Source organism: Ischnura elegans, chromosome 1 (assembly GCF_921293095.1).
Source record: "Ischnura elegans chromosome 1, ioIscEleg1.1, whole genome shotgun sequence".
Lineage (NCBI taxonomy): Eukaryota > Metazoa > Arthropoda > Insecta > Odonata > Coenagrionidae > Ischnura > Ischnura elegans.
The window spans coordinates 106,786,218-106,804,486 of record NC_060246.1 but is presented as its reverse complement, the minus strand read 5'-3'; the positions used below and the strand labels follow the sequence as shown (position 1 = coordinate 106,804,486).

General features: G+C 38.4%; 1 protein-coding gene across 2 annotated transcripts in view; it reads left to right on the top strand.

Annotated features, from left to right (window-relative positions):
- The first annotated feature begins 1,521 nt into the window (after window positions 1-1,521).
- The window catches only part of LOC124167682 (titin-like), a 97,851-nt gene continuing 81,103 nt past the window's right edge, over window positions 1,522-18,269 (top strand). The window contains exons 1-10 of one of the 2 annotated variants that reach the window (XM_046545679.1): window positions 1,522-9,240; window positions 10,631-10,948; window positions 11,041-11,358; window positions 11,556-11,716; window positions 12,001-12,258; window positions 12,687-12,894; window positions 12,988-13,088; window positions 13,905-14,026; window positions 14,165-14,385; window positions 15,181-15,255. In XM_046545679.1, the coding sequence (XP_046401635.1) occupies window positions 1,725-9,240; window positions 10,631-10,948; window positions 11,041-11,358; window positions 11,556-11,716; window positions 12,001-12,258; window positions 12,687-12,894; window positions 12,988-13,088; window positions 13,905-14,026; window positions 14,165-14,385; window positions 15,181-15,255 (9,298 nt within the window). In that variant the 5' untranslated portion in view covers window positions 1,522-1,724. Of the gene's footprint in view, window positions 9,241-10,630; window positions 10,949-11,040; window positions 11,359-11,555; window positions 11,717-12,000; window positions 12,259-12,686; window positions 12,895-12,987; window positions 13,089-13,904; window positions 14,027-14,164; window positions 14,386-15,180; window positions 16,747-18,269 lie in introns of both variants that reach the window. The other variant, XM_046545671.1, reaches the window with a different exon arrangement.

Sequence of the window (18,269 nt, the reverse complement as noted above, 5' to 3'; positions counted from 1 at the left end):
GCATGGGCTCCTATTACTTTTTTGCAATTTTTGTTTGTGAGTGTAATACAGTGAAACCTCGATATAACGACACCCCACGGTGCACTAATAAACACTCACTATAGCGAATTGTCGCTTTACCGGAGGTGGAGCAAATAATAGCCAATATACCTGTTGCGAACAGATATACAGGAACAGGAGTGGTGCGGCGACAGATAAACATCTATCCGATAAACGTAAGCATAAATCCAGACGAAAGGCGATGTTTTTTTGCATCACTAAATTTCCTTACTCAAATAACGACTAACTATTCAAACAATTTATAAGCGCCGCACTGAAAAAAATCACGCAAAGCATTGTTTCGTCAATCATTATATTTATCGAACGACAGTTTACCACATAAATTTGAGACTGAGCACTCCATTAACTTCATTTCTAACAGATCGCTAGCAATTACAGAGGTTAAGGAGTCTTGATGAAAGTCTTCCGGCGGTGAAACCCTCGCTATGGCGAGAGCCAGCACCGAAAGGGTCTCGTAAAAACGAATTTTTTAACACGCTTATTATAGGGTCAATTGACGGTGCATCGGCTATCTCTCGTAATAGCGGGAGTGTCGCTATAGCCCTTACTCACTTTAACGAGGTTCCACTGTAACTAGCTCATACTTTTTTTGGTGGGAGGAGCTTGAAACATTACTCTTGAATATATTTTTTGCTTTTGGATTACATTATGGCTGTTTTCAAATTGTTTCAAGGAAGATTTGGTATTAATCTTTTTTGTGCCAGCCCATTTTGAATGGGATGTGCAAAGACTGGCAAGGCTGATTTCAGGAATTTTGCCAGATTTTGAATCTTTTATTATTTCTAGTATATAATTTTATTTAATGCATCAAGATTTTTTACTCAAGCTGAGGATGTGTGTGAGCCCTAAAACCATTGAATGAATATGGCGATAAAGTGATTTTTTTGTAAATGAATTAATATTTTTTATTGTAAAAGTTGGCCGGATAAATCCATTTGGCATGTGTCAGTTTTCGCGCTTCCAATAAGAGCAAATATATTCACCTGATGGTTGCAAAAGGGTCAAGGAATGGTTGAGAAAATTATCTAGTGTAGTGCTGATGAGGGTGCTAATCCTTGATTTTTTTGCTTCCGTGTGTAAATATTTTATCTTAAAGTGTGTGTTCTTTTCCTCATTCCTGGGTGATGGCAATTTAATGACACCACTTTTATACCATATGACATGACTTCCTCTCCTATTGTCCTTTGTCCTATCTTCTCTTTATTCCTTTCTCCCACCTTTAATTACTATGGTGCCTGAAATTTTCCTCTCACCTAATGGAATAAGGTTAATTTTTCTGACGGATATGGTGTGGTTGAGCTGGTTAAGCTTAAGAGAGCCTTAAAGAATTAAAGTTACTCAAGACCCCAGCAGCAAGATGCCACTTATTTGGGTATTCTTCTTGTGCTTTGAGATTAAAAGTTTACATATTTTTATATTATTTTGGGATAAGTTCACAATCCTTTTAACTTTCAGGACGCACAGGAAGAGCTCATTACACTGCTGTTCCTGATGAGAAAGGGAAAAAACCAGAAAAGAAGTCTCATGTAACAGGAATAGAAAGGAGACAAGATACCGATGATGCCACTTACCTTCGTACTTCCAAAGATGTTGAAGAGGAGGAGGAAATACCGTTGAAAGAAGATACTTCTGGTGAGCCATGGAGAGGAAGGCCCAAGGGAGATATGACTTTACCATGGCGTCGTGGTCGAAGAGGTCGTGGCTTGGCTCCATCATCAGTGTCAGTCGACAGATTATCTGCAACAGAGACAGCTGAACCAACCCCAGGTCCACCATGGAGACGTGGAAGAGACCGATCGTTAGACAGTGCAACAACTCCATGGAGTAGAGGGAAGGGAAAGCGCGATCATCCACGTCGTCCTTCTGCGGAGGAAGGTTTGCAAATACCAGGAAAGACTGTTCTTCCATGGACTCAAGAACAAGTTAAACTAAAGAGAGCCCCAAAAGAAAGGAAGGAGCCTGAAAAGGAGAAATTAGAGGAAGTGTCCCTGAAGCCAACAAAAAGAACTCCCAAAGAAATACCTCAAGAAAAATTAGAGAGTGTTGAGTTGAAGCCAGTGAAACCATCAGAATTGAAAGAGGAAGAGTTAGAAGGTATTAAGTTGAAACCAATTAGCAGAAGACCTCATGATACTGACGATGAATCTAAAAGAATCACCCTCAAACCAGTGAAGGCTCCAGAGCAAATAACATCTGAGAAGGCCGTGCGTGAAGAAGATACCAGTCTTCTCCACGTTGATAGATCTGTGGAAGAAGATGTCAATTTAAAAAGAAAGCCATTTGGAAAACTTCCATGGCAAACCGAAGATGATCAGGTTATTCTTAGGAGAGAAACAGATGAAGAAACATCCACTTCAAAAGTTGAAAAAACTTTACCGTGGACTCAGGAGCCAATAAAACTTAAACGAGCCCCAAAAGATAGGTGGGAACCAGAGAAGGAAAAAATTGAAGAGGTGCAGTTAAAGCCAACTAAAAGGCTTCCAAAGGAAATACCTAAGGAGCAATTAGAAGAAGTTACTCTTAAGCCTGTGCAGAGAGATGAGTTGGATGAGGAAGAAATCACAATTATGAAGCTAAGGAAAACAATTGAAGAAGAGCTTTCTAAAATTTCAATGAAAGAGAAAGAGAGTGTAGAAGAAACTCAAACAACTGAAGACTCCAGCTTCCTCCGTGTTGATCACTCTCTTCAGGAAGTACATGGAAAATCTGTCCCATGGACACAGGAGGCAATAACATTAAAGAAAACACCCCAAGAAAAGAGGAAACCTGAAAAAGAAACTATTGAGGATGTACAACTGAAACCTGTCACACCCACGAAGAGAGAAATACCGAAGGAGGCTGTGGGTTCTGTGGAGCTCAAACCAGTAGATGTCCAGGAGGTAACAAAAGAGAAATCCAAGATTAAGGAGACAACAATTAAAGAACAAATTGATGTCGAGAAGATTAGCCATGAAGAGGATACCAGCACCCTCACCGTTGATAGAACAGTTGAAGATGATGTGCAGAAGCCAGTTAGCAAACTTCCATGGATGACAAAAGACTCTAAGTCACTTCTCAAGACAAGGAAAGAAGTCGAGGAAGAAACGAAAGTTGTTCAGAAAGAAGGAAAATCTGTACCATGGGCTCCAGAAGCAACAAAATTGAAGCCAGTGGTTAGGGAGAAGAAAGAACCAGAAAAAGAGATCCTGGAAGAAGTTCATTTGAAGCCCACGAAACGTACTCCTCGAGAAGTACCAGAGGAAGAATTAGAAAAAGTTGACCTAAAACCAATTCCATATGAAGGTTTTGCCCCTGAGGAACATGAAACCAAAAAACTCAAACCTATTCCTAAGAAACCTTTACCTGAAGAAACAGCTGAAGAGGTCACATTAAAGCCTATAAGGCGAGGTGAAATCCCTGCTGAAAAACCAGTGGATGTGTCTTTGAAATCAATACCCACTAAGCCTGAGGAAGTAGAAGTATCTGAGAGGCCTAGGCTGAAACCAGTATTGAAGGAAAAACCAGAACCAGAAAAGCCAGACCAGGTTGCATTGAAGCCAGTTCCTGGAAAAATCAAGATGGAAGATCCTATTTCAGAGGAGATAAAGTTGAAACCCATAAGGAAAGGGGAAGCACCAGATCAGACAACTATTCTCCGTCAAGATGAAGAAGATATTACATTGATTTCGGTGAAGAGAACATCGGAAGATGAAGAGAAAGCACCATTGCCTAGAAAACCAAAAGACACTTCTGTTCCCCATCCCAAACCGGAAGAAATTGAGGAAGGAAAAGGGCCTTCTTGGACTCAAGAATTTTTGAAATTGAAGCGAGTTCCAAAGGAAAAGAAAGAACCTGAGAAGCAGGTGATGGAGGAGGTTCAGCTGAAGCCTACTAAGAGAATCCAACGGGAAACTGAAACAGAAGATTTAGAAAGAGTAGATCTGAAGGAGGTATCTGTATCTCAAAAGACAGTGGTGCAGAAAACAAAGGAAGAAAGTGATATCATAAAGCTGCAGCATGAAGAAGATATTAGTCTACTTAAAACTGAGGAAGTGGTGACAGAAGAAGAACAAGGAAAGCAAAAAGGAATTCCTTGGAGAAGGGGAAAAGAAGGGAAAACGTCTTTATTACCTGAAGAGAGTGAAACACCGGAAGGAGTAGTACCTTGGGCTAAAGAGCTATCCAAATTAAAACAAACACCAAAAGAAAAACCTGTGGTAGAGAAAGACTCTGTGGAAACTGTGCAATTGAAGCCTATCAAACATCACGAAATGCCAATACCTAGTGAAGAGAAAGAAATTGTGGAACTAAAGCCAGTGGAAAGTATTAGTCAAGTCCCTGATGCTCAACCTGGTGTATCTTTGAAACCAGTGTTAAAGGATGAGTATTATCCTGTGGGGGTTGATGAACAACCAACAATGAAACCTCAAAAAACAGAAGAATATACCGGGAAAATCAAGGATGAGGAAGATTCTGAGATTGTTACAGTTGAGGGGCAATTGAAGGAAGATATGCCACAACCTGTAACCCAGGCTCCTTGGAGGAAGCCTAAAAAGCTTAAGGAACCTGTTGATTCTTCAATGGAAAAAGTTATTCCTTGGACTGAGCAAATAGCTCTGAAGAAAACACCAAAACAGAAGAAGGAGCCAGAGAAAATTACTGCGGAAGAAGTTCACTTGAAACCAATTGAGAAAACTGGTCCCAAACTACCCGAGGAAGATATAGAATCAACTGACTTACACCAAGAAATCGTTCCACAAACACAAGAACCAATCTTAGAAACTCCTGATAAACCAGTGACCAAGAAGTCTAGGGGCAAAAAGGTCAAAAAGCAAAAACCTGAATTGACTGAGGATGAAGTTGATGATGCAGATCTTCCATTGGCCCCTGAGGAAACTGAAATACCATACAGAAAAGAGGAAGATGTAGTTTTACAGGAAAAACATGTCAAAACAAAAGAAAAATTAGAGAAGCCAGTTTTTGAAAAACCTGAAGAAGTAAAGCTTAAACCTGCCAAAAGAATTGTTCGGCCTGAAGTTGTGGAAGAAAGAGAAGAAATAGTTTTGAAGCCAGTTAAAAGGGAAAAACCGGAAGAAGCTAAAGAGGATAAAGAAACTGTGGAATTGAAACCTATTCCCCAAAAGGAAACTGAGGAAATACCTGAAGAGAAGAAGGTGCCCACAGAAGAGAAGATTACACCGCTAGCACCATTCAAGCCAAGAGAAAGAGAGGATATACCCTTGGAGGAATTTGAAAAAGTGCCAGATGAGAACATTCCAAAAGATAAAATTGAGGCACCTGCAGCACCTTGGAGAAGAGGAAAGAAACCAAAGAAGCCTCCTGCAGAAGAAGATGATCGAAAACTGATCTTAGGGAAAGGGAAAAGACCAGAGGAAGGTGAAACTGAGGATACTAAGCGGAAGGCAGTACAGAAGCCTAGACCCAAGTCCCCTGAGCCAGAAAAGGTTGTTTTGAAGCCATTCAAGAAAGAGAAACCTTCAAAACAGGAAGAACCTGAGAGGAAAGACAAGGTAAAATTCAGACCAGAAGAAAAACCACTCCCAGATTCCCCAGAATTGGAGAGAGTAGCCTTCAAGCCCTTTGATTGGGAGAAGCCAGAGAGAGTAAAGGATGAGCCAGAACAAAAGTTTGAAGAAGAAGTGCCAAAAGAGAAGGATGAGATTAAGATAAAACCTGCAAGAAAACCTCGTCCAGAGTCTCCAAAACCAGAGGAAGTAATTTTGAAGCCTTTCAAGAAGGAAAAACCAGAAGAAGAAAAAGAAGTGGAACTGAAGCGTGCACCAAGACTTCGTCCTGAATCACCTGAACCAGAGAAAATTGTGTTGAAACCTTTCAAGAAGGAGAAACCAGAAGATGAAAAAGAAGAAGTGAAACTAAAACCTGTTCAGAGACCTCATCCTGAACTACCAGAACCAGAGAAAGTGGTACTGAAACCATTCAAGAAAGAGGAGCCTGAAGAAGAAAAAGAGGAAGTAAAACTGAAGCCTATCAGGAGGAAAAGAGATGAAAAACCAGAGGAAAAGGAAGAGGTAAAACTGAAACCTGTTCAGAGACCTCGTCCAGAGTCACCGGAACCAGAGAAAGTGGTGCTTAAACCTTTCAAGAAAGAGAAACCAGAAGAAGAGAAAGAGGAAGTAAAACTGAAGCCCATTAAGAAGGTCAAAGAAGAAAAACCAGAGGAGAAAGAAGAGGTGAAACTGAAACCTGTTCAGAGACCTCGTCCAGAGTCACCAGAACCAGAGAAAGTGGTGCTTAAGCCTTTCAAGAAAGAGAAGCCTGAAGAAGAAAAAGAGGAAGTAAAACTGAAGCCTATCAGGAAGGAAAGAGATGAAAAACCAGAGGAAAAGGAAGAGGTAAAACTGAAACCTGTTCAGAGACCTCGTCCAGAGTCACCGGAACCAGAGAAAGTGGTGCTTAAACCTTTCAAGAAAGAGAAACCAGAAGAAGAGAAAGAGGAAGTAAAACTGAAGCCCATTAAGAAGATCAAAGAAGAAAAACCGGAGGAGAAAGAAGAGGTGAAACTAAAACCTGTTCAGAGGCCTCGTCCAGAGTCACCAGAACCAGAGAAAGTGGTGCTTAAGCCTTTCAAGAAAGAGAAACCAGAAGAAGAGAAAGAGGAAGTAAAACTGAAGCCCATTAAGAAGGTCAAAGAAGAAAAACCGGAGGAGAAAGAAGAGGTGAAACTAAAACCTGTTCAGAGGCCTCGTCCAGAGTCACCAGAACCAGAGAAAGTGGTGCTGAAACCTTTCAAGAAAGAGAAACCAGAAGAAGAGAAGGAGGAAGTTAAACTGAAGCCCACTAAGAAGGTCAAAGAAGAAAAACCAGAGGAGAAAGAAGAAGTGAAACTAAAACCTGTGAAGAGACCTCAACCTGAGGCAGTGGAGCCAGAAAAAGTGGTTCTGAAGCCTGTCAAAAAAGAAAAGTCTATTGATGAGGCTGTTGAGCCTCAAGAAATGGTGGCAGAAGATCTGAAAAAACATGAAATCCCCAAGCAACCAGAAGAAACTGTACTTCCTTGGCGTCGGGGGAAAAAGGCTGTTAAGGAAGTTAAGGTTATGGAGGATAAACCATTAGAAGAAGTAGAGAAGCCTGGTGTTTCAGAAGTACTGGTTGAGAAGCCTGAAGTTGTTGAAGAGAAACCAAAAGCACCTTGGAGACGTGGAAAGAAGTTAATTGAGGAAAAAAATGAGACTGAGGAAGTTTTCTTGAAGCCAGTTGAGAGAGAAGAGGAGAGACTTGTTCAATCTGATGAAGTGATTACACTTACGGTTACAGAAGAAAAAACTGTTGTGAAGGCTCCAGAAAAACCGGATACTCCAGTTGCTCCATGGAGGAGAGGGAAAAAGACCAAAAAGGAACATGTTGTTTTGTCTCAGGAGGAGGTACATGTACCCTCTGAGGAGCCCTTGCCTGAATCACAGCCAGAGAGAGTGCCAAAAAAGCCAATTGAGAAAGAAAAACCAGAGGAACAAAAAGAAGAAATTAAACTGAAGCCCACTAAGAAGGTAAAAGAGGAAAAGCCTGAGGAGAAGGAAGAGGTGAAATTAAAATTGACAAGGAAACCAAGGCCAGAATCACCAGAACCAGAAAAGGTAGTGCTGAAACCGTTCAAGAAAGAGAAACCTGAAGAAGAAAAAGAGGAAGTTAAACTGAAGCCTATCAGGAAGGAAAGAGATGAAAAACCAGAGGAAAAGGAAGAGGTAAAGCTGAAACCTGTTCAGAGACCTCGTCCAGAGTCACCAGAACCAGAGAAAGTGGTGCTTAAACCTTTCAAGAAAGAGAAACCAGAAGAAGAGAAAGAGGAAGTAAAACTTAAGCCCATTAAGAAGGTCAAAGAAGAAAAACCGGAGGAGAAAGAAGAGGTGAAACTAAAACCTGTTCAGAGGCCTCGTCCAGAGTCACCAGAACCAGAGAAAGTGGTGCTTAAACCTTTCAAGAAAGAGAAACCAGAAGAAGAGAAAGAGGAAGTAAAACTGAAGCCCATTAAGAAGGTCAAAGAAGAAAAACCGGAGGAGAAAGAAGAGGTGAAACTGAAACCTGTTCAGAGGCCTCGCCCAGAGTCACCAGAACCAGAGAAAGTGGTGTTGAAGCCATTCAAGAAAGAGAAGCCTGAAGAAGAAAAAGAGGAAGTTAAACTGAAGCCTATCAGGAAGGAAAGAGGTGAAAAACCAGAGGAAAAGGAAGAGGTAAAACTCAAGCCTGTACAGAAACCTCGTCCCGAGTCACCTGAGTCTGAAAAGGTGGTGCTGAAACCAATTAAGAAAGAGAAGCCAGAGGAGGAAAAAGAAGAGGTGAAATTGAAGCCTATTAAAAAAGATAAAGTAGATAAACCAGATGATAAGGAGGAAGTGAAACTGAAGCCTGTTAAGAAGCCAGAACAAGTCTCTCCTCAGCCTGTTATGGTTGAAACTACTGAGGCTGAAACACAAGAATTGGAAAAATTACCTGAAGAACCAGTGTTACCCTGGCGTAGGGGCAAGAAAGCAAAAGCTAAACCAGCTGTTGTGCCTGAGGTATTGAAAGAGCCCAAAGTGGAGGAAATTGTTCCCCAAAAGCTGGCAGAGGAGAAGCCTGTAGTATCAGAAACTCCTATGGAAACAATGGCTATTCAGCCATTCCAGGTGCAAGAAGTGCAGCCTGTAGAATTAATTGAGGAAAGACAGATGGCTACCCAGGAAAGCATTTCCCAAGTTCAAGTCTCCATTTCCAACCAACGTCAAGATAAAGTTACTCGGGTCACGAAAATCATTACTGGTGATGCTCAGGAAGAAAAAATTGCTGAGCAGGTTCAGACTGTTGTGAAGAGAAGTAGGAAAAAAGTTAAAACGGTCCCAGGAATGAAAGATTCCATTGAATTTATTGAGCAGGAAGTAGTAGAAGAAGAGATACAAGATTATGTAGCACCTACATTCACTAGGCGCTTGGAGCCTGTTTTAGCTAAACAAGGGACTGTTGCTCACCTCACCTGTGAGGTAGCTGGCCGACCATTCCCGACTGTGCAATGGTTCCGGGATGGTTCTGTTCCTGTTGAACCCTCTGAGCGAGTTTCAATGTTTATTGTGGATTCTACTGCTACTCTAGAAATTCAGCATGCCACTCTTGAAGATGTAGCTAACTATTCTTGCCGGGCTGTGAATCGTGCTGGCGTTGCCACATCTACTGCAAATCTGATTGTAATTGGTACGTAAATTATGTATTTTGATATGGATTTTACATATATTTTTGCTGAGTAAAATTGCTTTTTTCTCTGGCTAACTACGTATTAGAATTTGGGTTGAGAGGAGTTATGTAATTTTTTATTTACCTTTTTGCATTATCACTCATTTATTTGTGTGTGCATGTGTTTGATGATCTCCCATTTCCATTTGGTTTTTTCATCTCTTTTGTTTGGGTTAATTTTTTATGCAAAGTATGCATATTCATAATAATCAGGTTTTAAAATTTTTATCATGTCAGTCATTCAAATAATTCCTTTACATTTAAAAAAAATAAACCTCATGTGGTCATCCTATTTACTGTTTCCCTGGGCAAACACTGAGGGACAAGATAGTCAAAGCATTCAGTAGTAGGATATTTTTACTCGCCTATAAAGGGTGGTCATGTGATAAAAGAGAAAGAAAAGTGTTTGCTAAAGGGCAAATAGCCAACTTTACCCTTCAGTTGCTCCCTGGGTTTGCTTTGCATAGGATCAGTCCCCTCTCCCTACATTATTCAACTTATAATCATGTAGTACTTATTTCTTGCAATTTTATTTATCTGTTACTTAGACACTTTTAGATATGGAATCATCATCCAGCAGTGGTGAGAAATTTTTTGTGTGCATTTTAGTTGTTGATGTTGTTAGATATTCTAACCAATACCTCATAAAATATGCTGATTCATCTTTTATCTGCATGTGTCCTATTATGCAATTTATATTTTACTATGTTCCTTTTTTCTAATAATGGGAAAACATACTGTTATAACATGTTAATTTGTTTGGATTATTGATATTTATGTGTTTCATTTGTCCTAAACTGTGGTTACATTTGAAGTGGTGTTATTTTTAAATGTTTTGCCATTACTTCTTGGTGAAGTTTCAATGGCAAGCTTCCATGTGCACCGGAAATAGAAGTGTTTAGTGAAAGAGTTCTCTCTTTTCCTGACACTAAGTCATTATGCATGGGAGTGTAATTGATCATCTAAGTATGTAGCCTTCATGTTGGCTCAATTTGGATTACTCTTGTTTTGCATGGCATGCATGCTTGACTGACTTCTTGGGACGAAATCAGGAAAATGAATTTACTAATTTAAATTTAAAAAAAAATCTTCTGGTTGGGTCACTCTTCAGGGATACCTACATTAACCAACTTGAAAACATAGGAACTTAACAAAATATTCTAGCTATTTCATTTGTCATGCTTGCTCCCTCTTTATTTAAAGACTAATTTCAAATTTATGCTTCACTGTTGAATCCCATCACTACCAACTGCATGAACTGTTTTCTTTAAAGTCTTACCTCACAATGAAAGCTTGTGCCGTTGGTAATTTTGAATATGTACAATATATTTTGTCTGTCTTCTGTTTGCAGAAGAAGAGGAGTTGGGAGAAGCACCACATTTTACAAAGCCTTTGAAGCCTCAGCATGCTAGAATTGGAAAGGAAACTAGACTGGAGTGTACTGTGGTGGCAAAGCCTACTCCTGAAGTCCATTGGTACAAAGGAGAAGAAGAAATTGGAAAGCCTACTTCTAAAGTTCCAAAACCAAAAGAAAGGGTTGAATATAACCCTGAAACAGGTCTTGCCACTCTAACCATACCGGAGGTTACTGAAGAAGATCTTACTATTTTTAAAGTTAGAGCTGTCAATAAGTATGGTCGAGCTGAATGCAGAGCCAATATTGTGGAAAGTAAGTTATTTGTGTGCTTCATGTTATCAATGTATATTATTCGATGTGGCGATAAGGATCTCAGATTTTAATCCTATTTTGCTCATCAACAGGCTATGCTCCTGTCGTGGAGGAGGCTGAGGTACTAATGGCACCAAGGATTACCAAGCCAATTGAAGCATTGATGGTTCGTGCGCGAGAGACAGTTACATTGCAGGCCAAATTTGAGGGAAAACCAATGCCAACTGTTAAGTGGTATCGCAATGGGAAGGAGATACATCCAGGAAGATCACAAATGGAAATAACTGTGGAGGAAGGAGTAACCACATTAGAAATTCCTGAAATATTCAAGGAAGATGGTGGAAAATATGAAGTACGGGCCATGAATGAAGTGGGAGAAGCTCGAAGCTCGGGCACAGTTGCAGTTACAGGTGAATATTTCAATTATGCTGATTTTTGTAGTCCAAGGGCTTTACACAATATTTGTTAATTTATGCTATAAATTAGCAGATTCAGAGCTGGAAAAAGTGGAAGCTGTATGCCAGATAGATAGTTTTAAAATATCCTTTGCTCAATGTACAAGTAAACCATATGTTAATTCATGGTTTTGAAATGAATACCTTTTCAGAGCCCCAACAAGCTGACATGGCTGAGGTGCGACCACCTAAGTTCATTAAACAGCCTCAACCTCAGGTCATTCCTGAAGGAGATGTAGTTCTCCTGGAAGCTGAAGTGGACTCACACCCTCCATCTTCGTTCCAGTGGTTCCTTCATTCTGCTCCAGTACAGGTGATAAAAATATCAGCATATGTTTATTATTTCTCCTATGTGATCTTTAATTTGATGTCTTCTTCCATCTGTTAACACTGGTAGTTTATCCTACTCCCAGGTCATACATGTCTTTATATGTGTATACATATATAGATTTGTTTGAAGAGATGATTATTATGTCCCTAGCATATGGAATAAAGTTGAAAACACTAACAAGTCATTGAAGTGAGGTTATATTACCACTTTATGTTATTACTCATTTTGTAAAGGACAACATATCTCTTTATTCTTTTCTAATTAAGTCTACGGATGAACTAAGGATCACAACTGAGGAGAACAAGTCCATACTGATGATTCCAGAAGCTCTCAGTGAACATGCAGGCCATGTCACCGTACGTGCTGAAAATGTTGCTGGTTCTGTTACCTCTTTAGCAACCTTAGCTGTGTTGCCAGAGCATGCAACGGAAACAGTGGAGGAACTTGTTGCACCATTATTTCGAACCCCACTTCAACCTACTGTCCGTGTTATGGATGGAGAAGAAGTTCGATTTACATGCAAGGTATCTCATTCGTTAAAGCATTAAAATATCTCTATATAATATTTTCATGATTTAGATCAGGTTTTCTTGTATCTGTAGTTATTGCATATTTAAAAAATGAACCTGAACCAAAATGTGTTCCCTGTTTTTCTATAGTCCTATTGAAATTTTAAAATTTAATTTTCATCAGAGGAAAGGCTTAAAATTAACGTGGAAATGCTTTGACATTTTCTATTAATGATTTTTGATTAAAGTTATTTCACACTCTTATTTGGTAGTACTTTTGCTCTATTTGAACTCTTAATATTAGTGCATGTAATTTATGATGCCTGGTTTTTTAAATTAAATGCTGAACATCCTAATTGTGAAAAATTGACCTCTTAACTACTGTAGCTTCTTTGAAAACTAATCAATTATACTGCATACTTTTTTTAAATGTGTTCTTCTAGGTGACTGGGAAGCCCACCCCCAAAGTTATGTGGTTCCATAATGGTAGGCCTGTCAAAGTTGGTAAAGATACCACAATTTATCAAGACACTGAGGGTGTATGTAAACTTGCCATCTCTGAGATTTTCCCTGAGGACGCTGGACAGTATACTTGCCAGGCTGTCAATAGAGTTGGTGAAACTGTTTGCGCTACATCTTTAGTTGTCGAAGGTTAGCTTTTTTAAATTAATCTCCAGGATTTTATCTGCTTTAAGTATTAATATGTTTTATGGCAATCTTATGAAATTTTTATCCTCTCTCTAGCTTATGAATACATACCTGACTCAGAAATAGCTTCTGGGACTGTTGGTACATCTTTAACAGCTGGCCAAAGTGGTTCCGAAGAAGATTTGTTGGCTGAAAAGGTAATATATTATAGGTCAATCTATGACACTTGACCTTGGAGTGCTCCCTTATCTGTCTTTATTGTGGAGTGTTTATATGTTTTAAAAATGACACTGTCATTTTTTCATTCATGTTTTATGTATTTGATTTTTGTAATTGTTATAAATAAAATTTTATGAGTACTGTAGTTTAGTTGTCCTTATTAGAATCATCAGAGGTTTTAGATGCTCTTTGTTTTCCTTATTTGTTTATACCTGTGTGGAAAAAACAATGCTAGATTTCTACAAAATGTTTAATTTCTACAAGTGTTGGAACCTCAAGAGCCCAACTATCTGAAATGAATTCACTTTTTTAATGTTTATCCATGCCATTAACTTAGAGTGATTCATTTAGTGAAGTATTTTGATGATTAATTGACCGAAAAGGGCTTACAGCAGTATCAATTTTATACTGCGCAATCGACTATAAGCTATGATATTTTTCATCATGGTTCAAATAAAAATGACTGATAAACATTACTGCCAAATTGCCCCTGATAGTCAGCAAAACTTCCAACAAAGTCACTAATTCTTGACAAATTTGCTGGACTATTGTAATTTATCCACAAATACCCCTATTTCTTTGGAAATTATATTGTAATGCAAAAATTCTAGTCTACTCCTTCCTGGAAGGCCTTCATTATTGCTGTCTATGAAAAAAAAACAAAGTGGAAGTCAAAAATAGAAAAGCTAATAAGTTAGAGATTTAGAGCTACTCTGATTTGTAGATAAATGGATTGATAATTGCTTTTGGGATCTAATTCAAATGACTTACATGAGAAATAATTTTCCTTATAGGAGACACTATCAGAAGTATCAGAGGAAGATGCAGAATTACCAGATAGTGAAGTAGGCACTGCACCAGTTTTTACCACTAAACTTCCTAGTGTATGTTATGCGACAGCTACAGAAATGACGAGGTAATAAAAGGACTCTAATCATGTGACTAGATATTTTTAGTTTCTGCATTAATATTTGAAGTTGCTAATATTGTCATGGAATGGTATCATGACCAATTGTTTGAATAAAAAAGTAAAAATGGTTCTTTTACTTCACAGATTAGAGACCAAAATTTCCGGTGAGCCCAAACCTAAGATTCGGTGGTATAAAAAAGGAAAGAGAGTGAAGCCTACAAAAGCAACTCAAATTGAAAATATGGAAGATGGAACATCAGTATTAACATTCACTGAGATTTCTCCAGAGGATGCTGGCCCAATTTTATGCGAAGGACAAAATAGATTGGGTATGGATACTACAACAACTGAGTTAATAGTTGAAGGTTAGTAAATTATCTAGAATTATTTTTTATAATAATTTATTCTTAGTGAAAACACTGAGACATTGCGATAAAAAAAGCAGAGATTGATAATTTCTCTGTATTAAACCATTATTCTCAGCAGAAGCTGATTAATTTTGAAGAGTATTTTTTCATTCACTCTTTTTAAATTTTAAGAGATTCTTCATCGCAATTGTCTTAAGAGATTTGATTTTTGAAATCCTCCCTGGATATTATGTCATTTCTCATTGGTATCACCACTATTGATTGATATCATCTCAATTATTATTCATGTTTGTCTAATTATGATGCTTTTCTTTTCAGATCATTTTGAAGATGCGTAAGGCTGGTGCAAATTCAAAAAATCATCTTGAATATTAGCATTACTCACCTGTTATTCATTCATTTTCACCCTCATGTGTTTTAGCGTATCACAATTCACTTTTTACATTACAAATAGGACCAGAAACAGGGACACTCAAACAACATTCCATGTATCCCATCTAATGAAAATTTTACTTTCAGGATTTTGCTGAGTATGCTTGCGAAACAGCTGAATTTTCGTATCAATATTTCATTTGCAACTGCATTTTTGCCTTAATTTTGTTTGAAAACATTGTATTTTGTATATTCTTGACGTATTCAAGGGCTTGCTAGGCCCTGTTATCTATTGTTGTTTAAATATTGTAAACTGCTGTTTTCTCTCATGTCCTCAATCATTGTACCAGAGTGTAAGAGTTCGCGAGTCATCTGTTTGGTGATAAATGCTAAAGTAATCCTTTCATTTTACTTCAACAGAACATTTGGAAAGTAAGGAGTATAAAAAGCCAGAATGGGTGACAAAAATGGAAGAAATGAAGGAGAAACTCAAAGGTAAAAGGGGAGAATTGGATCAGGGACCAAGCATGCGTGTGCCATTGTGTGAGCATGGTTTTGAAGTAGTTTCTACTGATGATTTCGTTGTGAAATTGCATGGAGATCTGGTGCAGGAGAAAACCATGAACGTAGCTGGGAGCAGTAAGTCCTTTATCAGTCAGACAATGAGGAGTGCTGCGAATACATCATTCAAAAGTCAACCAAATGAATATACAGTTGTCTCTTCTCCTCTTACATCCCTTCATTCAAATACTTTACCTTCGGTGACCATATCACCAGACTTGGAATCTCCAAAAAGTGAATCACCCATAAGTTCAATGCCTTCAGTTGTCCCCCCTTTTAGTTCTACGGAGACAGCTCACATCATTATTAATGAGTACTTGCATAGCCACCGAAAGTCTATTTCTGCTGCAATAGAAGCATTGAGTTCCAACCAGCCGCCTCAAATTTCTCGCTCTAGCAACAGTGGTAGTGAGCAGCTATTAATTTCATCTGAGAAAAAGGTTTGTGTTGAAGACTCAATATCAAGTATTCCTGATGAAACACCAAAGAAAAGTAATACATTGGATACCAAGCATCATGAACATTTTGTCAAATTAAATAAGGAAGAGTCTCAGGCAATTCATTGTGTGAGTGATGGGAGAAAATTATTTTCCCAGAGTGTAGATTGGGCAAGTGGCAATGTCCTCCACTTTACTGAGCACAGAGACAAAGTAGTTGACATCTATGTTGTAAAAGATGAAGGTCATACTAATTCTTCATCGGTGACTGTAGAACAAACAGCCAGTCATGATCATGCTAAGGAGCAGAAAATCCAGGTAAGGGAAAGAAGTCAGTCTACATCATTTGAGCAGGGAACACTGGACAATTTAACTCATGGGAATATGGGCATAGATTTTCCCGAGTATTCAACTTTTCCATATGAGAGGAAACGGTTGGATAAATTTTCTGGGAGTGGACCCGAAATCCTCAGTGGTTCCCTCTCATCCTTGCCGACATCTTCACGAACTTCACTTTCATCCAACTTTTCTGTTTCCACTGCCATCTGCAAAACATCCTCTTCTAAAATTCCTCTACCTTCAAAACCCTTATTTCCTCGTGCGTCAACATCACGAAAGTCTCTCTCAGAATTGACCACTAGTGACTCCCATGAACATACTTCATGGAGTGCCAACACTGCCCTGTTGCCTGAGGCATCTTCACCACAGATGCTTTTTCCGTTAGAGCCTCGGGAAGTTGACCCAGGATCCTTCACCCAGCTTCATACTGCTGACAGTATGGAAGAGCTTCAAGAGTTCCTTCTGTTTGAAAGTCACTGCATGACGGAGAAAGAGGGACTTGGTGGTATGGGTGGGGAAAGTGGGGATTACAGTGAATCCCAAGTTGGGAGGGTAAGGAGAGTGAAAGGTGGGATTTTATTCAGTGGGTCAGATGATGGCAGAGAGAGTTCCAGTCCACTAACTCCTGAGGACTCCTATGCATTATCAGGTAACATTTTTCTATGCTAAAAGGAACATTTTAGATGGATTAATATCTTATAGAAAAGCTGGATTGCCCTTTCCTCTATAATGCTTGCTAGAAAATACCTATAGATCTCACCAGGTATTTCAGAAATTTTATCCTGACCTGGATAGTCAAATAGAAATATGCTGTAGTTTTTTTAATCCAATCAATCTTGAAATATATGCTCGGGCATGGGGAGTTTCCTTGCCTCAATTAGTGTTCAAATGAATTTTTATATGCAAAAATATTGTTGCTCTCAACATGTAAATGCTATCCTAATCGATTTATGTAAATTTTGAGCTAAGGAATTCATTTTTAGTACTATTTTCATTCATTCTTTATCATTTTGGCTATATTGAATTATTTCGGTTTTTCTTATAAGCATCCTAAAGGTGATTTTTTTGTTTTGTGACTTTTGTTACCTTAATTTTTGTGTTGATGCATTTAGTCCTCTAACAGCATGTTTCATGTTCCACTTAGACCACTGATAAGGACCAAAAGAAGAAGAATACCACTTAGTTCTACATTCTCTAGTCATTGGGTATGTATAATGTGGCATTTGTTTTCTGTTGAATGTCATGGCAAGATTTATGCATTACGGCTTTTACCCAATTGGTCAGCATTTAGTGCATTGGTTAGCTTAATTTTATACAAACAATAAATGCCTGCAGTAATTGGCAAATGCTTGGGGAAGTAGTGGAGTGGGAGGAAAGTGGGAGGCACTTCGTATCTCAAATTATTTTGGCATGTTGTATTCTAAGTTTGCAAGACCATACCAGACCAATTTATTGGAGGTGGGTGAATTTTCTCTCCTTATGGGAAGCTCCATATTAAACCTGGTTATGTTCATACCTGCAGAACTGTTTTCTTTTGCATCATAAAGTGATGGCATTGTCAGCAATTACTTACAGGGACGTTTGGGGTAGTTGAAAAAATACTTTGTAAGACACTTTTTATGCATTTATGAGGTGAAATTGCTTTTAAATAAATTATTCTATATTTGAATGAAATTTTATCAAATTCAATCTGTGTATGAATTGACTAAAATTGAAATTGACCTGAAGTATTGAGTGGGGCATGTCCCCACATTATTATAAAGGATCATTATTCTGCATTAATAATTGATGAATTGTACCTGCTATGATAGCAAAATTCAAGCTCTTGATATTGCCTAGGTTTTAGTCTGCCATAGGGATGCATTATCATGATTTTTAAATCCCTTTTATCAGAGTGGGGAATAGCCTCTTGGGGGCCATTTTCTTTTCTTGGTTATTAATTAATGTCATATGAAATCAAGATTGCATGGTTACTTTTGGATGTACCAAAGAAATTGTCCCCAGTTAATATGTATCATAGTTTGCTTGATCATGTTTCTTTATATTGAATGGAATGATAAAAGAAGGGGAGGAGAAATTTTGAGGATTATTATGATCCAGCAGAATGAAAGATGATGCAACTGAATAAGAGAATTGATGACTACAGTTTTTGCTATGTATTTAACATGAAAT